This window comes from Triplophysa dalaica, chromosome 10, assembly GCF_015846415.1.
Source record: "Triplophysa dalaica isolate WHDGS20190420 chromosome 10, ASM1584641v1, whole genome shotgun sequence".
NCBI classification, from domain to species: Eukaryota; Metazoa; Chordata; class Actinopteri; order Cypriniformes; family Nemacheilidae; genus Triplophysa; species Triplophysa dalaica.
Genome location: NC_079551.1, coordinates 15,912,992 through 15,933,175, shown reverse-complemented (window position 1 = coordinate 15,933,175; position 20,184 = coordinate 15,912,992). Strand labels below are relative to the sequence as shown.

The 20,184-nt window shown below is 38.1% G+C and overlaps 1 protein-coding gene and 1 long non-coding RNA gene across 2 annotated transcripts; both read left to right on the top strand.

Moving 5' to 3' along the window:
* Nucleotides 1-1,327: 1,327 nt before the first annotated feature.
* On the top strand, nt 1,328-7,064 carry LOC130430714 (uncharacterized). The gene is made up of 6 exons (XR_008907888.1): nt 1,328-1,516; nt 2,909-3,000; nt 3,105-3,157; nt 3,415-3,551; nt 3,651-3,742; nt 6,965-7,064. It is a non-coding gene; the product is annotated as an uncharacterized LOC130430714 (long non-coding RNA).
* A 3,877-nt stretch (nt 7,065-10,941) lies between these two features.
* Nucleotides 10,942-12,654, top strand: LOC130429334 (uncharacterized). Its single transcript, XM_056757824.1, has 5 exons — nt 10,942-11,128; nt 11,225-11,353; nt 11,633-11,767; nt 11,894-12,020; nt 12,532-12,654. The coding sequence occupies exons 1-5, from the start codon at nt 10,979-10,981 to the stop codon at nt 12,609-12,611; spliced, it is 621 nt and encodes a 206-aa protein (XP_056613802.1). The 5' UTR covers nt 10,942-10,978; the 3' UTR covers nt 12,612-12,654.
* The last annotated feature ends 7,530 nt before the right edge of the window (nt 12,655-20,184 follow it).

The following is a 20,184-nucleotide window of genomic DNA, read 5'->3' as shown; positions in this document are numbered from 1 at the left end:
AATTAAGCCTGGACGCACATGTTTTGGCTTCATTGAGCTCAGCTGAGTCATTTATCCCTGGATGTCTTAATTCTACTTTTGTGCAACAGGCCTCTGTGATGTGAGAACAGCAGGGTGTCATGTGAGCAGGATAACAAAACTCCTTGCAGGGATAGGCCTGCAACAGGTGTGTACAATGTCCTGAAGAGTTTAGCTCCAACTGGGCTCAACACCTGTTTGGAAGTTTCTAGTCTGCTTTGTGAAACCTTGATTAGCTGTTCAGGTGTGTTTGATTAGGGTTGAAGCTAAACTTTGCAGGACACAGTTCCTCCAGGACTGACTTTGGACACCCCTGGCCTACAACAAAAGTCTTAAAATATAAACTGTCAAACAAGACTGACAGATCATAAAAATCATCTTATTTGATTGACTGGTCAAAAGACTTGTCTGGGATAGTAGGGGGACAGTCACACATTGATAAGATTCCAAACCTCAAGTCTCAATTCACTCATTTGCATGATAAAAGCCATAAAGCAAGGAAACAACACTCTTAGAAGAAAACTCCACATACAACATCTATATTATCTCACTCTATTTTAAAACAGCTATCACAAGATGAAAACACCTTTTTTATTAGGTAGTGATGAGGGGGTGAAGGTATTTAGACCCACTGAAGGAAGAGTTGGGGTCAGAAGAGAACGTAACAACAGTCATAAAATATAACTGTCATCAGGGTTCAGAGGTCATAAAAGTCTCTGCTTGAGTGACTGGTTGACATAAACTTTGACAGGTGACCATAAATCAATCAAACTTTTGACACACAGTATATGATAACACTACTCACGACACACGCTCGCACACACACACACACACACACACACATACGCACGCACACACACACATACGCACGCACACACACACAAGACGCGCGCGCGCTAAGAAAAAACAGTTTTTTCACAGACTCCAAAACGTAAAGAAGATAAACGCGAGTTATTCCCTAAACTAAGCGTGAATAAGAAACCGGAAAAGCGGATGCTTCGCGTTTTTTAAGGTGGAACGGAAAGCGTCAATAAAACAATAGGAATAAATTAAACGTCACATGCTTTGTTTATGGTGAATGTGCGAAGCTAGGCAACAACGATCGTTTCTCTTATGTGACGTCCTCGTCTACACACTTTTTTGCTACCAACTCAAAAGTATACAAAAACAGTTCATACTTTTAGTACGTAATATAACAAGGCGAATTATGACGCAGCAACAGTCTCTCTCATTGGGCAGACGAGAGCATAAGCCCCGCCCCTCTTGATAAAGTACGAGTGTTAGCGGAACAGGTAGAATATATGAGCACCGCAGTTTAAATCATCTCACAATAGATTCACGAAACAAGTGGAAAACTCGAGAAATAAAACTGCTTTTAATGAAGACTGTGAGAAAGTTAAACTTTATAAACCGCGTTATGAGACGAGATGATGAGAGACTGAATCTTTACCTCAGAGGATCATTTATTTCTTTGTTCTTTAATGTAAATTTCTCCTCGGTGAGTATCACTGTTTTTATGATAATTGTGTTTATTAAAATCTAATGTTGAAATTGACTATTTAACGGGTATTGAACAGAAACCGATTTAAATTCAATGTATTATGTAAAATGCGCTTCGAAAATGCTTTGTTTGAGTTTAAAAATGTATAAAGTGATGTTTGGAGGTTTCAGAGAATTATATCTCAATACAGTATAGTGAGATGTGCTAATATGTGCTGTGGGGTATCCACCATGTGACGCTAGCTTTGCTAGCTCTGTGCATAGACTCCATTGTAAAATCAAATTGGCGATTAGCACGTTTGATATATGTGTGCTAGTAACGTTAAATTGCGCATGTTTGAAATGTTGTGAATTCATTCTTGATTTAAACTTATTTCACATAATAACTGTAAAAATATTTATGTAAATTATAAACGATGCCCAGATAGACAAAATAAGTGACTGTTACGTAACGTCAACGTAAAATTTAAATCAAATTTATGTCGTGGCGACGTAATCTTGTGACGTAATCTGCCGGTCTTGGTCACGTCGTGACAACGTAAAAGATATAAAAAATGTAATTATTTTAATATTTTATCTAATATTCTATTGGCGGACATGCAGCAAAACCAATCAGAGAGTCTAAACCAATCAGAGATAGTGAAGAGCGGACCCCCCTCTGATTGGCTGTGGTCCTGATATTCCTGCACGTGTGTGTACCAGAGGTCACATTAACCCAAAATTCTGTGACATTGACAGAATGTTTGTTAGTTTCCTTGTGTGTAGTGATGATGACAGATCTCTTGTTCTTTAAGTGTGCCCTGAACCATTTACCTTACTTTCCTTTTGTTCAAACGGTTTTGTTCAGTATTTTTATAGACTTCAACATTACGAAATGTAATTTATATTAAATTATTATAAGAGTAAATCTCTTACCACTATAAAGTGACTTTAACTTGTGATACTGGACTGTGGTGCTTTTATTTTCATCACTTAACTTTAAACTCGTTTTTCTCCAAATCCGTTACTGAACATCTTAGCGCTTCAGCCGACCTCGGCCATAACTTTAGTGAAATCAACCATTTTACATATAAAAAAATGTAATGTATTTCAAACTCTATATTGGACTTAAAAATGTGTCCAAATATTAGTCTTTGAACATTCACTGCATTTATTAGCCGTCTCACACTCTCACATTCACATGTGTGTGTACTGATGAAAGTCCTGTTTGTTCCCGAAAGTCAAATTTTTTAATAATCAAATATATTGATTTGTGTGTTGGAGAAAGAAGTGAACTCCACTTTTAAATGTTACTTTGGTTGATATGGGATTTTCATAGAGCTGAATTGTATTTCAAAAAATGTCCATCTATTATAATGATGACATCATCTCATGTCTCTTTGTGTTTAAGACCGTTCTCCAGACGTGGACAACTATTCTGAAGACGACGATGACAGTTATTCTTCAGAGCAGGAGGTCAGTGATGATGCCGTTCAGGGTCAGGTCAGCACTTCTCATTATGTCAATCATCACAACAAAAATCCACTGCAGTTTATTATTGTATTGTATGTTTCTGTCAGAATAAATACTGTCTTGTGTGTTAACAGTGGATATGAACAGAAGTTCAGATGCGTCTATAGCGCTTCACTCTACAGCTGTTGTAAGTCCACATTTTTAATTATGACACATGTATAAATGTGACTATTACACGTTACTAATAGTACAGAAACACAACATATAGATATAAATGACACAATGATGATGATCACTGAACTGAATCCACTGTACTGTGACTCTCTGTCACACATCAGTTCACATGTGTTATCAGCAGTTTGTTTCTGATGTGTCTAAGTGGTCGTTGTCATGGCAACATGTCAGTTTCTGTGGCTGTGTGCTAGTGTTTATTTGTGTGTGCAGGAGCAGACGGCTGGGGGGGATGTCACATGTGACGGGGATGTGAACGCAGACAAATCAGCAGCAAACATCGGCAAACTCTGCAAGGCCGAGTCTCAGACTCTCATGTCGTGGAGACGCTGTGTCTTTCGTTAAAAAAAGTAAGACCCTTTGTTTAGCCCGGCTAAATTGAGACAACTGAAAAGGAATGGTTCAATTATATTTACAACACTGTTCAAGTTTGTGCGGCTCATTTCCAGACGGCTGCTTCACGAACGCTTTGGTTAAAAGTGGGGCTATTCCAACCATTAAAACTTTACAAGGACAGTCTGGCGCTTTTGATTTGCAGCCTGTAAGTATATTTTCATTGTAAAACACTTTGTTACGGACTAACGTGAGTTGACTTTGTCGTATGTTTGTGATCTGCAAATGCAGACGTGCGCGTGAAAAAAGACAACATGAGTCCTAATAATGAGTAATAATGTTCCACTAGAGGCAACAAATGTTGTGTTTATATTGTCTTTTATTAAGTATTTATTTAGGGTTTATTGTCTTTGTTGAGTTGCGATGAGATGTGGCCTAACACTGGTTGATCAAGAAGGGCAAAAGCGCTCGTGTAATTTTATTATGTTGCTCGCGTTGTTTTATAATGTAACCATTCCCTGCTGTAGTGTGAGCTTTTTAACATCGTATATAAAACAGGGTGTCCGCGGATCCTTAAAATGTCTTAAGTCTTAAATTCCATAATGTCAAAACAAGGCATTAATTAGCATTACAGTTTTTCTCAAATGCTTTGACTCATTTCTTGAAACAGACCGGACGCTCTCAACACTCTTGGTGCTTTTGCCAAAATAACGTGGATGGTTCGGCACAACACCATGGTTCACCTGCAAAAACTCTCTAAAACTCTCTAAAACTCTGCAAATACCTCTCCCAAAACGGTTCACTCATGTGTCAAAACTAAATTTCCTTCTCTTTTAAACAGTCAGTGCCCCCAAAATGCTTCACCCCTTTGGCATTGTGTAAGCACTATATCAAAAAGTCAAAATATTTAGATGTTTTGTCACTATGGCAGAGGACCATTGAAACATCGCTCATGTCCACCTTTCAGTCTTGGCCCATTCCTTCATTGACAATAGTTACTGTTCTGTTTTTTGTCTAGCTAACAGAATGCAATTGTGTATAAAACTGAAAAAAAGAAATAGGATTTTAGAGTAAGAGTAGCCTCCAAGGTTTGACATCACACATTTTAATCATTATCTTTCACACACATAAACTTACGTCAATACATAGGAGTAAAAAGAAAATGTATACACCATAATATATTGTAATATAAATACACAAATAAAAAACTATTCAAATTATATGCAGCCTAGAGTGCTTTAAATAAAGCTGGAGTTTCACAACTAACAGTTCTTCACTGGTCGCTGTCTTCACCCTCCCGCTCCTGGGCATTATCCTCACCCTCCTGTCCATCATCCTCACCCTCACCCTCCTGTCCATCATCCTCACCCTCCCGCTCCAGGGCATCATCCTCACCCTCCTGTCCATCATCCTCACCCTCCTGTCCATCATCCTCACCCTCCTGTCCATCATCCTCACCCTCCTGTCCATCATCCTCACCCTCCTGTCCATCATCCTCACCCTCCTGTCCATCATCCTCACCCTCCTGTCCATCATCCTCACCCTCCTGTCCATCATCCTCACCCTCCTGTCCATCATCCTCACCTTCCTGTCCATCATCCTCACCCTCCTGTCCATCCACACGCTGCTGTCTGTCTGGCCACAGATTCTCGTCCACATCACAGCGTATATTCTCTCTGGCGATGCAATGAGGGAAGAAACGGCTTGCATGTCTCAACCGTCCCCTACACTGATCTCCTGTAATATCCTCACACGCAGTGTCCATTGCATGGAGCAGTGACCTCTGATCTTGAGCCTGATGCTTATAAACTCTCTACGTCCAAGCGGAGAAAAAGGAACATTAGGCTGCACTCGGCGACCTGCCTCCGCCATTGTGAGGTCACGGTCGATGACGTGGTCTATAATTGTGGACCGAATTTCATCTGGGACAGCATGGTGTCTTGGTGCTCCCCTGCCTCTTCCCCCTTTTCCACCACCAAGCACCCTTGCTCCTCTTCTTCCTCTTCCTCGAGCACGCATTTGCCCTTGTTCATTTACTTGGCCAGGTGCCTCCATGTTCAGAAATTATACTGGTCCTGCACGGTCAAGCTCTTAACATACATGTTTGTCAGCATTCACAGTCATGGACAGCACCTGTCGGGTAACTAAACTTACTGTTTGATTGGTCATCTGAGATGTGTGAAACTCTTCCTTCGTTAGTCAAGTTCTACTTTCACATGACTGTCAATTGGTGTAATCAATCAAATTTTCCAAGGGATTCATATATGGTATTCATGGTATTATGTTCTTGACTAATTTTGACAATTGAACAGACTATTGTGCATGTGATGACTTATACAATGAAATGACGCTGACACGCTTTGGAGTGAACAACCATTAGACTGAGAATCAACAATCAGTTTAGATCAACAAGATCTAATCAATTGGAAATTGTATGGAAGTAAAATAATGCCTTTAGTTTTGAAGCAAAAAAGATTGCCGAATAGCACTAACCGAAAAATAAATGTGTTGAATTAACAGTTCTTGCATTTTAAGGTTCCGCAATTCAACATGATTGCATATTTAAGCTGTGCATTTTACAAACGAAAACATTTCACGCAAAGTTTCATTGTATAAAACTCAATATTAAATATTCAGATTATTTAAAAATACGACTTAAACAATTTCATTGTTAAAATTTCAATACAAATTTAAATTTCGGTGCGTTTTATTTCGCTTACTCAAATTCAATGATTCAAATTCGAAAAGAAATTCGAAAAGAAATTCGACATTACACATCCGGGTATCACAGGAAGAGCAATCGAGCATTGATGGATAATCGAGGCCTGCTGCTTGTCCCCCTCACCAGCAGGTGGTGCTGTACTAGAGCACTGACAGGTGCAAGCGAATTTTGATCATTAGACCACAGGGGATTTGCCGAAATGGACCAAGAGGCAAGTACTGTAAACGTTTATGAGTATCTTAAGCTAATGAAGACACAAAAGTTCATTAACACGTGCACATGTTTTTGTGTGATCATAAACACATGTAACGTTTTGTGTTCGTGATTATCTTAAGCTAATGAAGGCACAAAAGTTCATTAACACGTGCACATGTAACGTTTTGTGTTCATGGTTATCTTAAGCTAATGAATGTGTACATCAAATGGGATATAAATTCAGTAGCATATCACACCTCACATAATGTCCGTGGAAAAGTGGCCCACAATTTACCAGACACTGCCAATATGGCCAGTACTGTACCGATGGCGGTAGTGTTTTACCAGTTAAACGATCGATCTGCCGCTAAACGAAGACTGTTTATTCCTCTCTTTGTTTTAAAGAGAACTTGATGCGTATTTATGATAAACTTTACAACCGTTTTGACGATTGTGTGTATTCATGTAATGTGATGGTCATGGTATGGTATTATGTCGTGTTTGCTTAACAAGGATGACAGTGAAGTTCTGAGATCAGCAAGGCACCTTTTGTCACTTTTGAGCAATCAAAGACAAAGAGCTGATGGGCCTTCTACTAGCCAGGATAGTAACAGGTATAGTAGGTTTTATATCATGCACTGTATGCCTGAAAGTCAACACATTCATTATGATGATGATATAAATACATCAATTTGTGTTTGATGACATTATAACAGGCAAAGATTCCAACCTCATGGACAATCAACTCTTCGCACAGAAATGACCAGGTCAGCACAAACTTATATTGCTTTTATAGTACACTACACAACTGTTAAAATGTTTATGATCACTTAACTATGTGTATTATGCGATCTTTGTATTATGTGATGTTGATCAAAAGGCATTTGCTTATATATATCCGATTATTTTGTAGTAGGGTGGGGGGAATGATCAAAAAGCTATTTCATGCAATGAGTAATGTTATTCACGGTAAAAATATATATTTAACGGAAACCATCTCCCATTAAAATTCTATATTTTATACCTATTTTTCTTAGATTAATTCAATTTATTTATTCATTAAGTTCATTTGGATGCTCAAAGTTATAATGTAGACAAGTTATGAAAATGTACTCAATCTAATTAAGTTCTGATGATGAGATTTATTATTTATTTATATTTATCGAATTATATATGCACAGATAATGAGAATATATGTATATGACTGGTGTTATAAACCAGTGTTCATGGGGGTCAGTACTGTAGGTCTTCATCGCTCTTCACTCTCAGTCGCAACACACTATAGGCGCTTGTGGCGCTTGTCTTCGCAACGCGGGTCTCTGACTCCACACGCATCTAACCCAAAACGGGGGTTTGTGGCATGTGACGTCATAAGCAGCGAGCATCATCTAGGATTTAAACGCAAGATTCGCTGGGCTCGCCTAAAAAGTTTAGGTTATTAACAGCCTACGTCATTCCGCCCAGCCCTATTTTGTAGACAAAAATATACTTTGGAAAAACATCACATATTTCTTTAGAAATGGAAAGAGAAGCCAATACGAGCAAAGCAAAGATGGTAACTACTTCAAACTACTAATTCAGTCTAAAAACCATCTCGGAGTGAGACCTGAAGAAATTAGCTGATAAAATGCCAATTATTCACATTCAAGGAAAATGTTAGCTACTATGAAGACTCCAAAATATAACATCTTTGATCTGGTTAAGTTGTCTTTAATTACAAAATTGTTCTCTTCATAATATTATTGTTTTTTATTATTCTACAATCTAGAAAAAATATGAATAAGGAATGAACAAGTTGATGTAAAGTTTAGATTGGTAGTGTATTTATATTATTTTTTTATTATTGTAGAACTGTAAGTAACCATTTATAGTTGTTATAACTTCCTCAACAGGTCTTTTCCTGGATTGTTCTCAAATCGCAGAGGCAAACGACGCTTCACAGAAACATGTCCTGTGCCCAAGAAACAAAAAACATTTCAGGTCATGTTTCACCTACTGCCGACCCAAAGTGAAAGATCACCCAGTGGTCCAGATCAACTGCTGCATGCACAGGCAGGATTAGGACGCAGAACTGCCACCCTGGAAAACATGACTCATCAGGAGGTACAGTACATTATATAATTTGCCATTATAGTCCTTGTCAGTATAAATAAAATGTATCAAGGATATTGTTTTTGTTATCTTTGTAAATATTTTGTTGCAATGGCAATAGGGTATCCTCCTTTGGGGGCAGCAACAGTAGCAAAATTAATTAATCTAATTATATTCACTAGCTATGTGATACTCTTACTGAGCTTTATCCAAAACTTGGAGGAGTTACTGGAGGCTGGCTCCTTTATAAAGCAGCAGGTAATATTAACTACCTTGAATAACTTCCTCACAGATGCTTACATAGTCCACAGCACAGAATAATAACAGAATACAAAAATAAGTCTGTTCAAAAATGTACATACACCTGATGCATAACACTGTACAATGGTACCCGGACAATTAATGACAGTGTTTTATGGTAGTTGTTGAAGAGTTCCTTGTTTGATCCGACCCATTTAACTATCCAATGGTCTTTAGAAAAGTCCTCCTGAAAATCTTTGCTCAAACGGCATCTTTTGCATATATGACCTCTGTCCAGCAGTAACTATATTTATGTTAAATTAATCTTGAAACACAGAGGACAATTGACAGACACATGGCGTTATCTTTTATAAAATCAGTTATGCTGTATTGTGGACTATATGTAGACATCTCTTATTTAAAATAACTTGTTCATGGCAATACTAAAATAAAATCTAATTGTAATTTGTATAAATCATAATTTTAAAAATCCTTTTATTTTGTTGAAGTTTTTTTTAAATAGTACATTTTTTCCAGATTATGCATGGTACAACTGTATGTGTATACCTACACATATTCCTATACATTTATAACTGTTTAACAGCTACAAATTTCAGGAGGGTGGGGAATTCGAAAACTCACAATAGTGGCACCTGCAGACTGTGGGTACACAGACAGACTTGTGAAAGCTACCAAAGTAGGAGAGAACTCAGTCCTCTACATAGCTCCTCTTCAGGATGAGTCAGACACTACTCCCTTGCCTCCATCTTCTGAAAGTTTCCGCAACATGCCAAAGGCAGTGTGCAAGAAATGCAACATATTACACCCCCTACAAGTCCTAACTAATCATATTAAGTCTTGTCCTGATGTTGTTACGTTGGATGATGATGAAGAAAAACAGGAGGAAGCCCAATATGAGGAAAGGGAGTACAGTGACATCAATGAAGTCATGAAAAATGAACAGGTACCTTCACTTAGTGTACATTCATTTCTGGCTATTCCTAAATGTATTGCTCCAGAGATGATCAATTAGAAAATACAGACTGCATAAAATGTTACTCTGTAAAGAACAAACCAAAAAGTGTTTCTCGATTTTTGCATCTAGAAATACAAAATTATTCTTGTGATTTGTGTATTACAGGCTGGCTGTCCTATATGTCAAGAAAAAATGCCCCATGACATCTTGCAGGTTCATGCCAGTGAATGTGGGGCCAGGTGTGCAAGCTGGATAATATTTGTTTTGTGAGAAACAGGAAACTGTGCTTAATAGTATTCTTTGTCCTCATATTATAAATTGTATTTTAAGTGTGTAATGTCTTCCGTTTTTGCAGAACAATTGATAATACAATGAATGATACTACCGAATTGACGTTCATGGACAATGAAATGGACAATGAAATGAACCACAGCTCTCAAGTGACATATATGAGTGATGGTAACTAAGTTGTCTCATTGAGTATGTTGTTAAAACTACTGTAGCAAATAAGTAAAGATGGAAAAACTAACCACATGTCAGTTGGTCTGAAACAAAGCTCCTTTGATCTTACATGATTAAGGAAAACATTTTAATTTATTTACCAGACTGGAAGACCCATCCAGATGCAGTAAGGGCTGCATCTTTGTACACACAAGAAATTCTCAGTCTCCACGAGACAGGGAAACCTCTTTTATTGTCTATGGATTTAAGATTGTGTGCTCAAGATCAGGAGAGGGAACTTATTAACTTCTACAAGCAACGAAATGTAGAGTGGGCATGTCCTGTTAAATGTAATCTTCAAGGTACAGTCTAGAGAAAATAAAATTGTATACACAAGAGAATGTTTACTTTAGTTCATATGGCGTAGTTATGATGTCAGAATAATTTTACTTTATATGTTCATTGTTTTCAGGGGACTCTGCAGTTGGTGAAGGAGTCACCAGACACTTTTTTTCAATAGTTCTTCAAAAACTGAAGTATGGTTTCAATTTAAATTTGGGTAAGCAGTTTTATAATTTATGCTGGACTACAAAGTTTACTTTGACATAGAATTCAGGTTTTTTTTATTATTTCACGATAAAATGATGTTGCTCATTTTATGTCTTATATTAACAGGAAACACAGGTGTAACATGCCTCTTTTAAGGAGAACCAGACCATTTGGTGCCTTCTTCAGCACAGCTTCTAATAGAAAGCGATCTTTTCTTGGTAGCAGGAAGAATGCTAGGCCACTCCTTTTTGCATGGTGGCCCGTGTCTTACAGGCCTCAGCAGAGCTTTTGTTCATGTTCTGTTTCACAGCTCATCTGATACAGCCACTTTGCAATTGGAGGACTGTCCAGATATTGATGTACGAGAGACCATCAGCTTTGTATGTATATTATTATAAACTTGGTCTTGTTTTGGATGATTTTTTGTTGTATTTGGAGTTTGTTTGGTATGTATTACTACAATTATTGTTGTTCAGCTCAGTGGAGAAGTTTCATTGACCGAGGACCAATACAGTAAAGTCTTAGAACTTTGTTTGGCTTGGGATCTTCCTGGTCCAACAGAAGAAAATAGAAGGTGGCTTTACGAGCGTCTGCTGTCACATGCGGTAAATACAATTTTTAGTTAGTGTTTGTGAATGCCTTTTTATCATGATCAATCAAATGTTTTAACACATTTTACTTGTATACGTTTAGATTGTTTTTTTCGATACAACTTACAAATGAAAGAGCCTTAATTTTGTGATTGAGCAATTCTAAGTTTAAATTGACATACATTGTTCATATATTTCTGTCCTGCTTATAACGGCACTGTTACACAGCAATGAGTAGTTGTTTATTTAGTTGGTTACTGTTGGATTGGATTTTCTGTTTATTTTACTTTGTAGGTTCTTGGGAGAAGAACACGCCAAATGAAACAAACCAAGCAGGGACTGAAAGACACCTTTGTTTGGCCCCTACTTACTGACAGGAAGGATGTAGTGTTATTCCCCAAGGAATCTGAGGACCTATGCACCCCTGAGGTAAAACTGGCAATGAGGACTTAAAATTATCTTTGTCCTTTTTTAGCTATATTATGCTTATCATTCTAAATTCTCTTGGCAAACACAAATATCTGATCACAGACTTAGTTCTTGTTACTGGTTTAGATGCTACTTTCATGTATTGACTGGCCTAACGAAAGCAATAATAATAATGATGATGATGACGACGACGAGTACCCGGCTGCTACTAAGGAAAGGATTGCTGGATTTTTAAAGCAGTTCATCGAGTCAGGTACATGTTTCAAAGTTTTAAGACCACAGTAGTTTCAGTTTTTAAGAGTTTAATTCTATGTGACCTACAGTAAGTGAATGTTCGGAGGGGTCAATACAGACTAATATTATATATATTGCCACAAAAAACGTTTTTTTTTGTGATTCATCTCATGTGAATGTATGCTTAATTTCATGGTTGTGCTAATCGAATGCACCTTGTATGCACAGAAGGTTGTAGATTTACATAAACATGAAACTTAAACTAAACAAAAGTGATTATTATTTACTTCCCTTATGTATTTTCAATGCACACCAATAAGGATATGAATTGATGTTCAATGAGAAGTAAGTTTTTGAATCGAAAATAACTCTTTAAGTGGTTTATATTTACAAGTATTTGTAAATTTTATAGTAAAATTTAAATTTAAATTAAATTAAATAGTAAAATTTCTTCAATTTCATTTACTGTCCTGCTTTAAATCTTAATGTTGACATGTCTTAAATAATGAAAACATATACCTCTATATCAGGTTCAGGTACAGGATGCTGGATACTTCCCAACACCCACAACTGGTTAGGGGTCATGCTGCCCTCTGTTCGTATTGGGTGATTGTCCCAGGTGGTGCGGAAAAGGTTAAGACCATCTTGAAGTCGTGGGAGAAATACATAGTGGCGGCAGAACAGATGAGTAGGGTCAGAAACATCAAGGTGTCCAGCTTCTTCCAAAGCATGTAGAACATCATAGTACACATTGGTCACCGATGCCCAGATATCTCTCCACAACCTCTCTATAGTGAAAAGTAATGATAAGACAATGGAGTCAGGGAAAATAAGTAAAATTCATTTTAGACAAAAGATTAAAAATAAAGTAATAAAAAAATTCTAACCGTTGATTGTGGACGCTTTTTCCGGAAATAAAGCTGCCCCTGTCTGTCCCACGAATCATGAACATCAGGCGAGCAATGTCCACATTTTCGAAGCCCTGGTCACTACGTACTCTCTAAGTGTGCAAGAACACAATTGGAAGGTTGTCTTTATATAAATTAATGCTTTAACCATGGACTTTGCATCATGCTTACATTACATTGGTGCTTAGACCCTGAATAAAAACACTGCTTTTGAAATAAGACTTCATGGTGTTAATGTAAACAAACTAGCCATACCATATGAACATATACTAAAAAATGTGCCTTGGAAGTTTAAACCAAGACTTGTCATCCAGTTGTATCCAATTTGAAAAAAGTCCAAGGCAGTAGCAGCAAGGTTGCTAGGTGCAGCTCCAAGGTACATTACCTACGCAAGAAACATTATGCTGGATTATAACGTTATACATAACAAATCTCAATTTGGTTAAGATAGCATTACCTTGCGGGGAAAGCCATCCACACCTCCAAAGATGACAATATTGTAGCTAAAACAAAGTATTCACACAAAACGTTTCAAATAGCACATATTTCTCAATGACTACAACATGAAATAGCATGAGTCAACAATCCTGACAAGCTTACCGGATCAGTTTATGGTTGGTGTCAATGTGCATTATTGACCTAGGACTGGACACAGAGTAGGTCCTTCGTACAACGCAACCAAGTTGTGTCATTCGAGACATGACTCCCACTGTATCAACGCGATACATTGCAGCTCTGACCCGTTCGAACTGCACTTGGTGTCCTCGAGATTTTAACGCTGCTCTCATCATTCTGTATCCACAATGGGGCATTTGTAGTTTTACATCTGTAACACAGGCATCTAACTCTGCATCTGTGAGCCTGCTATACCGTGCCCGAATTGACAGGTTATACTCAGCCATTCTTCTGAATATGGTGCGTGTGCTTACTCCTAGCAAGCGAGCGATGGTTGGAATCGAACAGTTCATGTCTATGAGATGTGAAATGTAATTTGGCGATATTATGAAACGTGGCCTTCCCATTGACCCTGGCTCCTCCAGCAGAACAGTCACAGTGTGCGTCTCCCTGTCTGACAGGTGTTGTTGAATTACTCTGAGCAGTTCAGTGACGGCTTCTAAAACATCTCGTGGGACAGTAACTACATTTGAAACCGCACTTAAAAAGACAAATTCTTGCGAGCAGATGAACTCCAGGTAGTCCATGTCAAGAGGCTCGCGTCCAACAGCATGCTCCAGGCGTGAGTGTAGTCTTTCCAATATAAAGTGCAAAAGCAAGCGCTGGAATTAAAATATTATATGTTCAATTAAATAACTCAATCTAACTAATTAAATAAATGAAACATACTGGCCCACATAACATAATGTTTACTTACCTCCTGGCTCATTTTGGCAAATCAAGCTACTATGATAGCCTCTGCCCAACTGTTGCTTCCTGTGGTTTAAATGATCAAAATTCGCATACACCTGTCAGTGCTCTAGTGACAGCACCACCTGCTGGTGAGGGGGACAAGCAGCAGGCCTCGATTATCCATCAATGCTCGATTGCTCTTCCTGTGATACCCGGATGTGTAATGTCGAATTTCTTTTCGAATTTCTTTTCGAATTTGAATCATTGAATTTGAGTAAGCGAAATAAAACGCACCGAAATTTAAATTTGTATTGAAATTTTAACAATGAAATAGCGAAAGTCTTATTTTGAAATAATCTGAATATTTAATATTGAGTTTTATACAATGAAACTTTGCGTGAAATGTTTTCGTTTGTAAAATGCACAGCTTAAATATGCAACCATGTTGGATTGCGGAACCTTAAAATGCAAGAACTGTTAATTCAACACATTTATTTTTCGGTTAGTGCTATTCGGCAATCTTTTTTGCTTCAAAACTAAAGGCATTATTTTACTTCCATACGCGACCAAAATAAAAAATGTGCTCTGTAAATAAGTTTAGACGCTCATTTGTGTACTGACATGGTTGAAACCTTTTGATGCACAATCAGTGTTTTAGACCGACTAAATGTAATACTGGATAAGACTTCTGTTTGAACTGAATGCTGCTGAAACTAAAGTAATTTAGTTTGTTCCCGGGGTTAAACGTGACATGTGTGTAAATTATGAAATATGGAGTATTGGTAGCTCCGCCTTTGTTGGTTCTGCTTGAGTTACTAGAGACGCACGCGGCACACATCTACTGAAACACAGCTCCTCTTAAACTATCTAAAATGACAAGCTGTTTAAACTTGACACTTGCACGCAGCTTGTGTACACTGTAAACCCTAATAAGTTCACAGAACTCAAAAATTATTTTGTAACAGATTAAACAAATATATTGGTGATGTTTTTAAATGTTTTAAGTTTAGATAAAACAAAAATTAGTTGCCTTATATTTTTTCAATGTTATCTTTTAAATATTGATATTCCTCAACTTATAATTAGGGAGTAATTCAATCAAAAAAAAATATTATTCTTCAACTCATATAAAGTGGGAAAAACACTCAAATGTTAAATATTCTTCAACTTAATGTGGGACATGCACTCAAAATTGATTCTAAACTGAAATACTGATGTCGGCCCACTACACAATTATAATCCGCTAGCAATGTTAGAACAAAAGTGACACCACAGTGACAATTTTACAACTTTTTTTATTAAACACAATGTGCTTTTTAAAAAGGCACAAATCAAAACGGATCAGTCAAAACAAAGTGCTTGTTATAAATTAAAACAAAACGACTCTAAAACACATTTTGTTTTTATAAAGTACATTAAGTGCATTATTTCCATATTCTGATATTGGTCATTGCTACAGAGGGTAGATTCAGTATTTTGGGTAAACATAGGATTAAAATTCAATAAGATTCTAAGTATAATCTATCCTCAACAACAATGACAACTATTAGAATGTGGAGCCATGTCACGGTTTAAAAACATTTTGATACTACTGTATCTTGAAGGCTGTAACTCACTTTTTTTAAATACAACATTTAAATAAAGTGCTGGTTTTCACTGTGCCGTACTTTAACTGACAACATCTAGGTAGGCATTAGGCAGCGGAACATCAAACATGTATAGTGCATGAATTAAACATATTTAGTACAAAAACTTGGGCTGGGCAATACATCAATGTTTTTAAAATTTAACAATCAATGTATTAAATCTGAGGTAGAACAGGCAAACAGTGTCAGACTTTAAATCTGAGGTAGAAGAGGCAAAAAAATTACATTTGTAAAGATGGAAAAAAAACGTCCTCAATACCCATCTCAACAAATAATCCGTTCTGAGTAATTCACTCATTGAACAAATCATTCTTCAGCATCAGTAGACGCCCTTTCAGTGGTTTGTTGTCCTCAAGACACATGACAACCTTTTGGACAAATGTGAACGTAAGCTCGAGATTCTTTGGGTACTGTAGGTCTAGTGCATAGATGTACCCAAAGAGCAGAAGAAATGAGTCAGCCAGATTTGTGGGACCACTCACAAGTATTTCATTCTACACGACAATACTGATGCTCTCAGGGCTGAAGAGGGCTGCATCAGTAGTAGGGATGCACCGAATATTCGGCCACCGAAATGGCCCAAAAGTGCATTTTCGGCCGAAAGACTTTTATCACCGAAACAATACGGCCGAAATGTTGTGATGACACAAACAGATACTGCTCCTTTGATGCAACTGTAGCGGACGTTATTCCTTTAATCGCAGCACTAAAGCGTCTCCTAAATTGCATGCACCCTCAGGGCTCTAGAGTGGGACCAATATTCCTTTACGTGTGTGAACCAGAGGTCGCGTAATCCCAAAGATTCTTTGTCATTGACAGATTTTTTTTTACCAGTGACGGAAAAATCTGATGGCCGCCCGTCATTCTGGCAGATTACAATGAGGGCAATTTGTAAATACCTGTTTCCCTTCAGCGGGATATGCTTGTGAAGCTTCCTACGTGTCGTTGTCATTTGTACTGACTAGACATCTGATGCGATTTGGGTAAACCTGTCGGGTGTCGCGCTGGGACGCGGGAAAGACAGTTCACCTATCAAAGTAAACCACATAACATAAAGAATGAAGGAGTATTAATGCACATTTCCCGCCAGTCCTATGTAAACTATGGCATGCAATGTTTTTTATACAATGTTTTCGTGAGATGACAGAGCTCCGCGTCTATAGCACCAGGAGTTATGCCCGCTCCACTGCTCACGCGAGCCGGACCGCGATCGCGATCGCAAAACATACAAGAGATGATCAAAAGTCCAGACACTATGCACATGATAAACAACTTAAAACTTGCTTCACTGCTTATTAGTTGATGTCCGTAATGTTTCCTTGTGTAGTGATAATGGCAGAGCTCTCGTTCTTTAAATGTTTTTACTAAATTGTTATAAGAGTAAGTCTCTTACCACTGTAAAGTGATTTTTACTTGTGATATTGGACTGTTGGGCTTTTATTTTCATAACTTAACTTTAAACACATTTTTCTCCAAATTTCGTTCCTGAACATCATAGCGCTTCAGACGACAGAATAAATTGGTTATTCTATTCTTAGGCTACTTATCATCAACTTTGCACATCTGCAATTCTTGGTGCATTTGTTGTTGTTAAAGTTCTACAGTTAACATATAGGCTATGGGAGTCTTTTTTGGATACACTATTATGTTGAAGGCCTACAGAGAAAATATTGTTGTATCTTAAGCAGTTGCACTTGTTCTGAATAGACTTTCTTGTAGTAGTCCTACAGAGAAAAATGTAAAATGAACTTGACCTAAAAGCACTTTGTTTTCATGAGAGAACATTTAATTGTACAACTTTTCAGCAGGCCCAGTAGACAATATACACATGAGTGGGTTCAAGTTAAACATCTTAGTTGAATTTTATTTTATACTGTGCATTGTTGCAATGTGCTAAATAAATATTTGCATAATTTGTAATTTATTTATTCTTTGAAACTTGAATATTTATGCAATTGCAATGCCTTGATTTTAGTAAAGTTAGTAGTCATAGCCATAAATGCAAGAGTACTAATAATTGGCCTAATTTCTTTCGGAGTTTCGGTTTTCGGCCTTGGTTTCCTATTTTTCGGTTTCGGCCACGAATTTTCCTTTCGGTGCATCCCTAATCAGTAGGGTCATCCGTGACGACTGTTAGGAGAGCCACCAGAGTGTCAGTGAGGTCTGGACCATCTGCTGACTATAAACACAAATAAGACAAGAATGAGTTCAGCCCCTTAAGGATACAAATCATGCGGATGATGTCTAGACATTACTGTCACTTAGCACTTAGACTGCAACTAACCTACATGTTTAAACTATTTTCTTTTCATATGCTTATATCTTATGTTAGTTTCACACCTATCTGTTGGCATACTCTTGTTTAGTTGAATGCTTTATACTTACCTTTTCATTTATGTAATTTCTACATGCCAGTTTGCAGAAAAACAACTCAAATTAACTTCATAAACAGGTTCTGGAGGGTTTACCAGAAAGGAGGTTCAATAAACTCTGAGCCTTACCCTGAACTCTGAGTTGACTTAACCTGTGAAGTGAAACCAAATTTTCAGTTCCAGAACAGCTAATCTGAGTTAGGTAAATCAACTCTGAGTTGAGCTCCTGCCTGACGACTTGTGAAAAGCCATCATCAATGGAGCTCCAATACTGTGATTCACCATGGCAACGGGAGAAAACAGGAAGCAACATTTTCTGGCTGCGGCAGTAATAAAAATCACTGACACAGATAAGTCACTAAGTTTTAAATGCAGTTGTATTTTCGTTTTGAATTTAACATTCACAAGTTTCCCTCATCTCAGGGTTCACTCTGAGTTTTCACATAACCCACTTTCTGGAATATCCCCCTGGTTCTCCTAGAGTCCGTTGAGTGATGTCATATGTTTAAGCTGACTGAATAGCTAGGCAAAGGGATTGACAGTAAGGCCAGTACACCTACATTACAGGTCCTGAAGAACTTGAAGGCATCTTCACACAGGTACACAGGAAGTGCATGAAGGACGAGGGCCCGTCTCATATTTACATCACGCTGTTCCTAGATGGACAAAAATATCCATTGCAATAGTAGTTACACAAACGCAGAGCAAACACTTAATACAATCTAAATGTTAAATAGTTCCATATTTTGATGGTGGTCATTGCTATAGATGGTAGTATTTTGGGTCACCATTTCTTCAGTAAAACATTTTTCAAATTAATAACTTTCTATTGTAAATACTTTAATAACTCACAAAGGAAAAACACTTAGTATTGTTCAAATCAAATTTTATGAAAACAGTCGTTATTTGGACTTCTTCAAATTGAAGCTGCTAAAGTATCTTTTTAGGGTACCTCTTTTTGAATGCATCTTGTCAAGACGTCTATCTCTGATGAGACAACAGCGTTGTGTTCATGGCATAATCATTTAACCTTGTGCCACAGTCGAGGCAATTCACACTATGGCTTTGTTCAGTTCTCTACAAACAATCTGTTAATAATCTGTTTCTGAATCATGCAAAGTAAAAAATTCACCTGAGTTTACCTGAGGTTGTCCAGGTCCTCCGCCATCTTGCCAGTCTTGATGGCATTGTCTCTGAACAAGGTGATGAGTTTAGGCCTGTGTCTGTCCAGCTCCTTGTAGAATTGACTGCGCAGGTTAACATTGTTAATTCGGTGGAACTCTGCAAACACCTGTAACATGGACAGAATAACACGGAAAAGTTTGTGAAAATATCTGTACACAACTGTAATAAGATTCAAGTATGGAAGGAAGGAGTCGGGAACCGGAAGACATTTAAACAAACATTTAATAAAGTAATAATAGCCGGCGGCCCCTCACGGACGACCGCCGGCGCAATAACATTAACATAAACATAAATACAAATACAAATACAAACACAAGTTCGGGCCCGGTCCTCTCTCTTCGACGGTCCGGTCGCCATTGTTTCTTTATACGCTCCCAATCTCCTACGTGGTGCGAGGCCGGTGCGCGCACCACTGGCGCTAATTAACGATCACTTACCGGCCTCGAACCACGGTCTCGCCCCGCCTACTCTTCTACATACCCCCATCACCCCTCACAGGCCGGGGGGTACCCCCGCGACTGTGCAAGCTCCCTCCCTCGGGGGGGGGGGGTGGGGTGGGGGGTATGCAGCGACGAGACGAGACAACGGGGACGGGAGCTCTCGGAGCGACCGGAAAGAGAGAGGGGAGAGAGGTAAAAAAAAATTATAGTCCGGTTCCCTGACATGCTGCCGCTCGTTCCTCAACCAGCCGAGAGGCTCTTCCTCGCGGTGCTATGCGGTGGTGC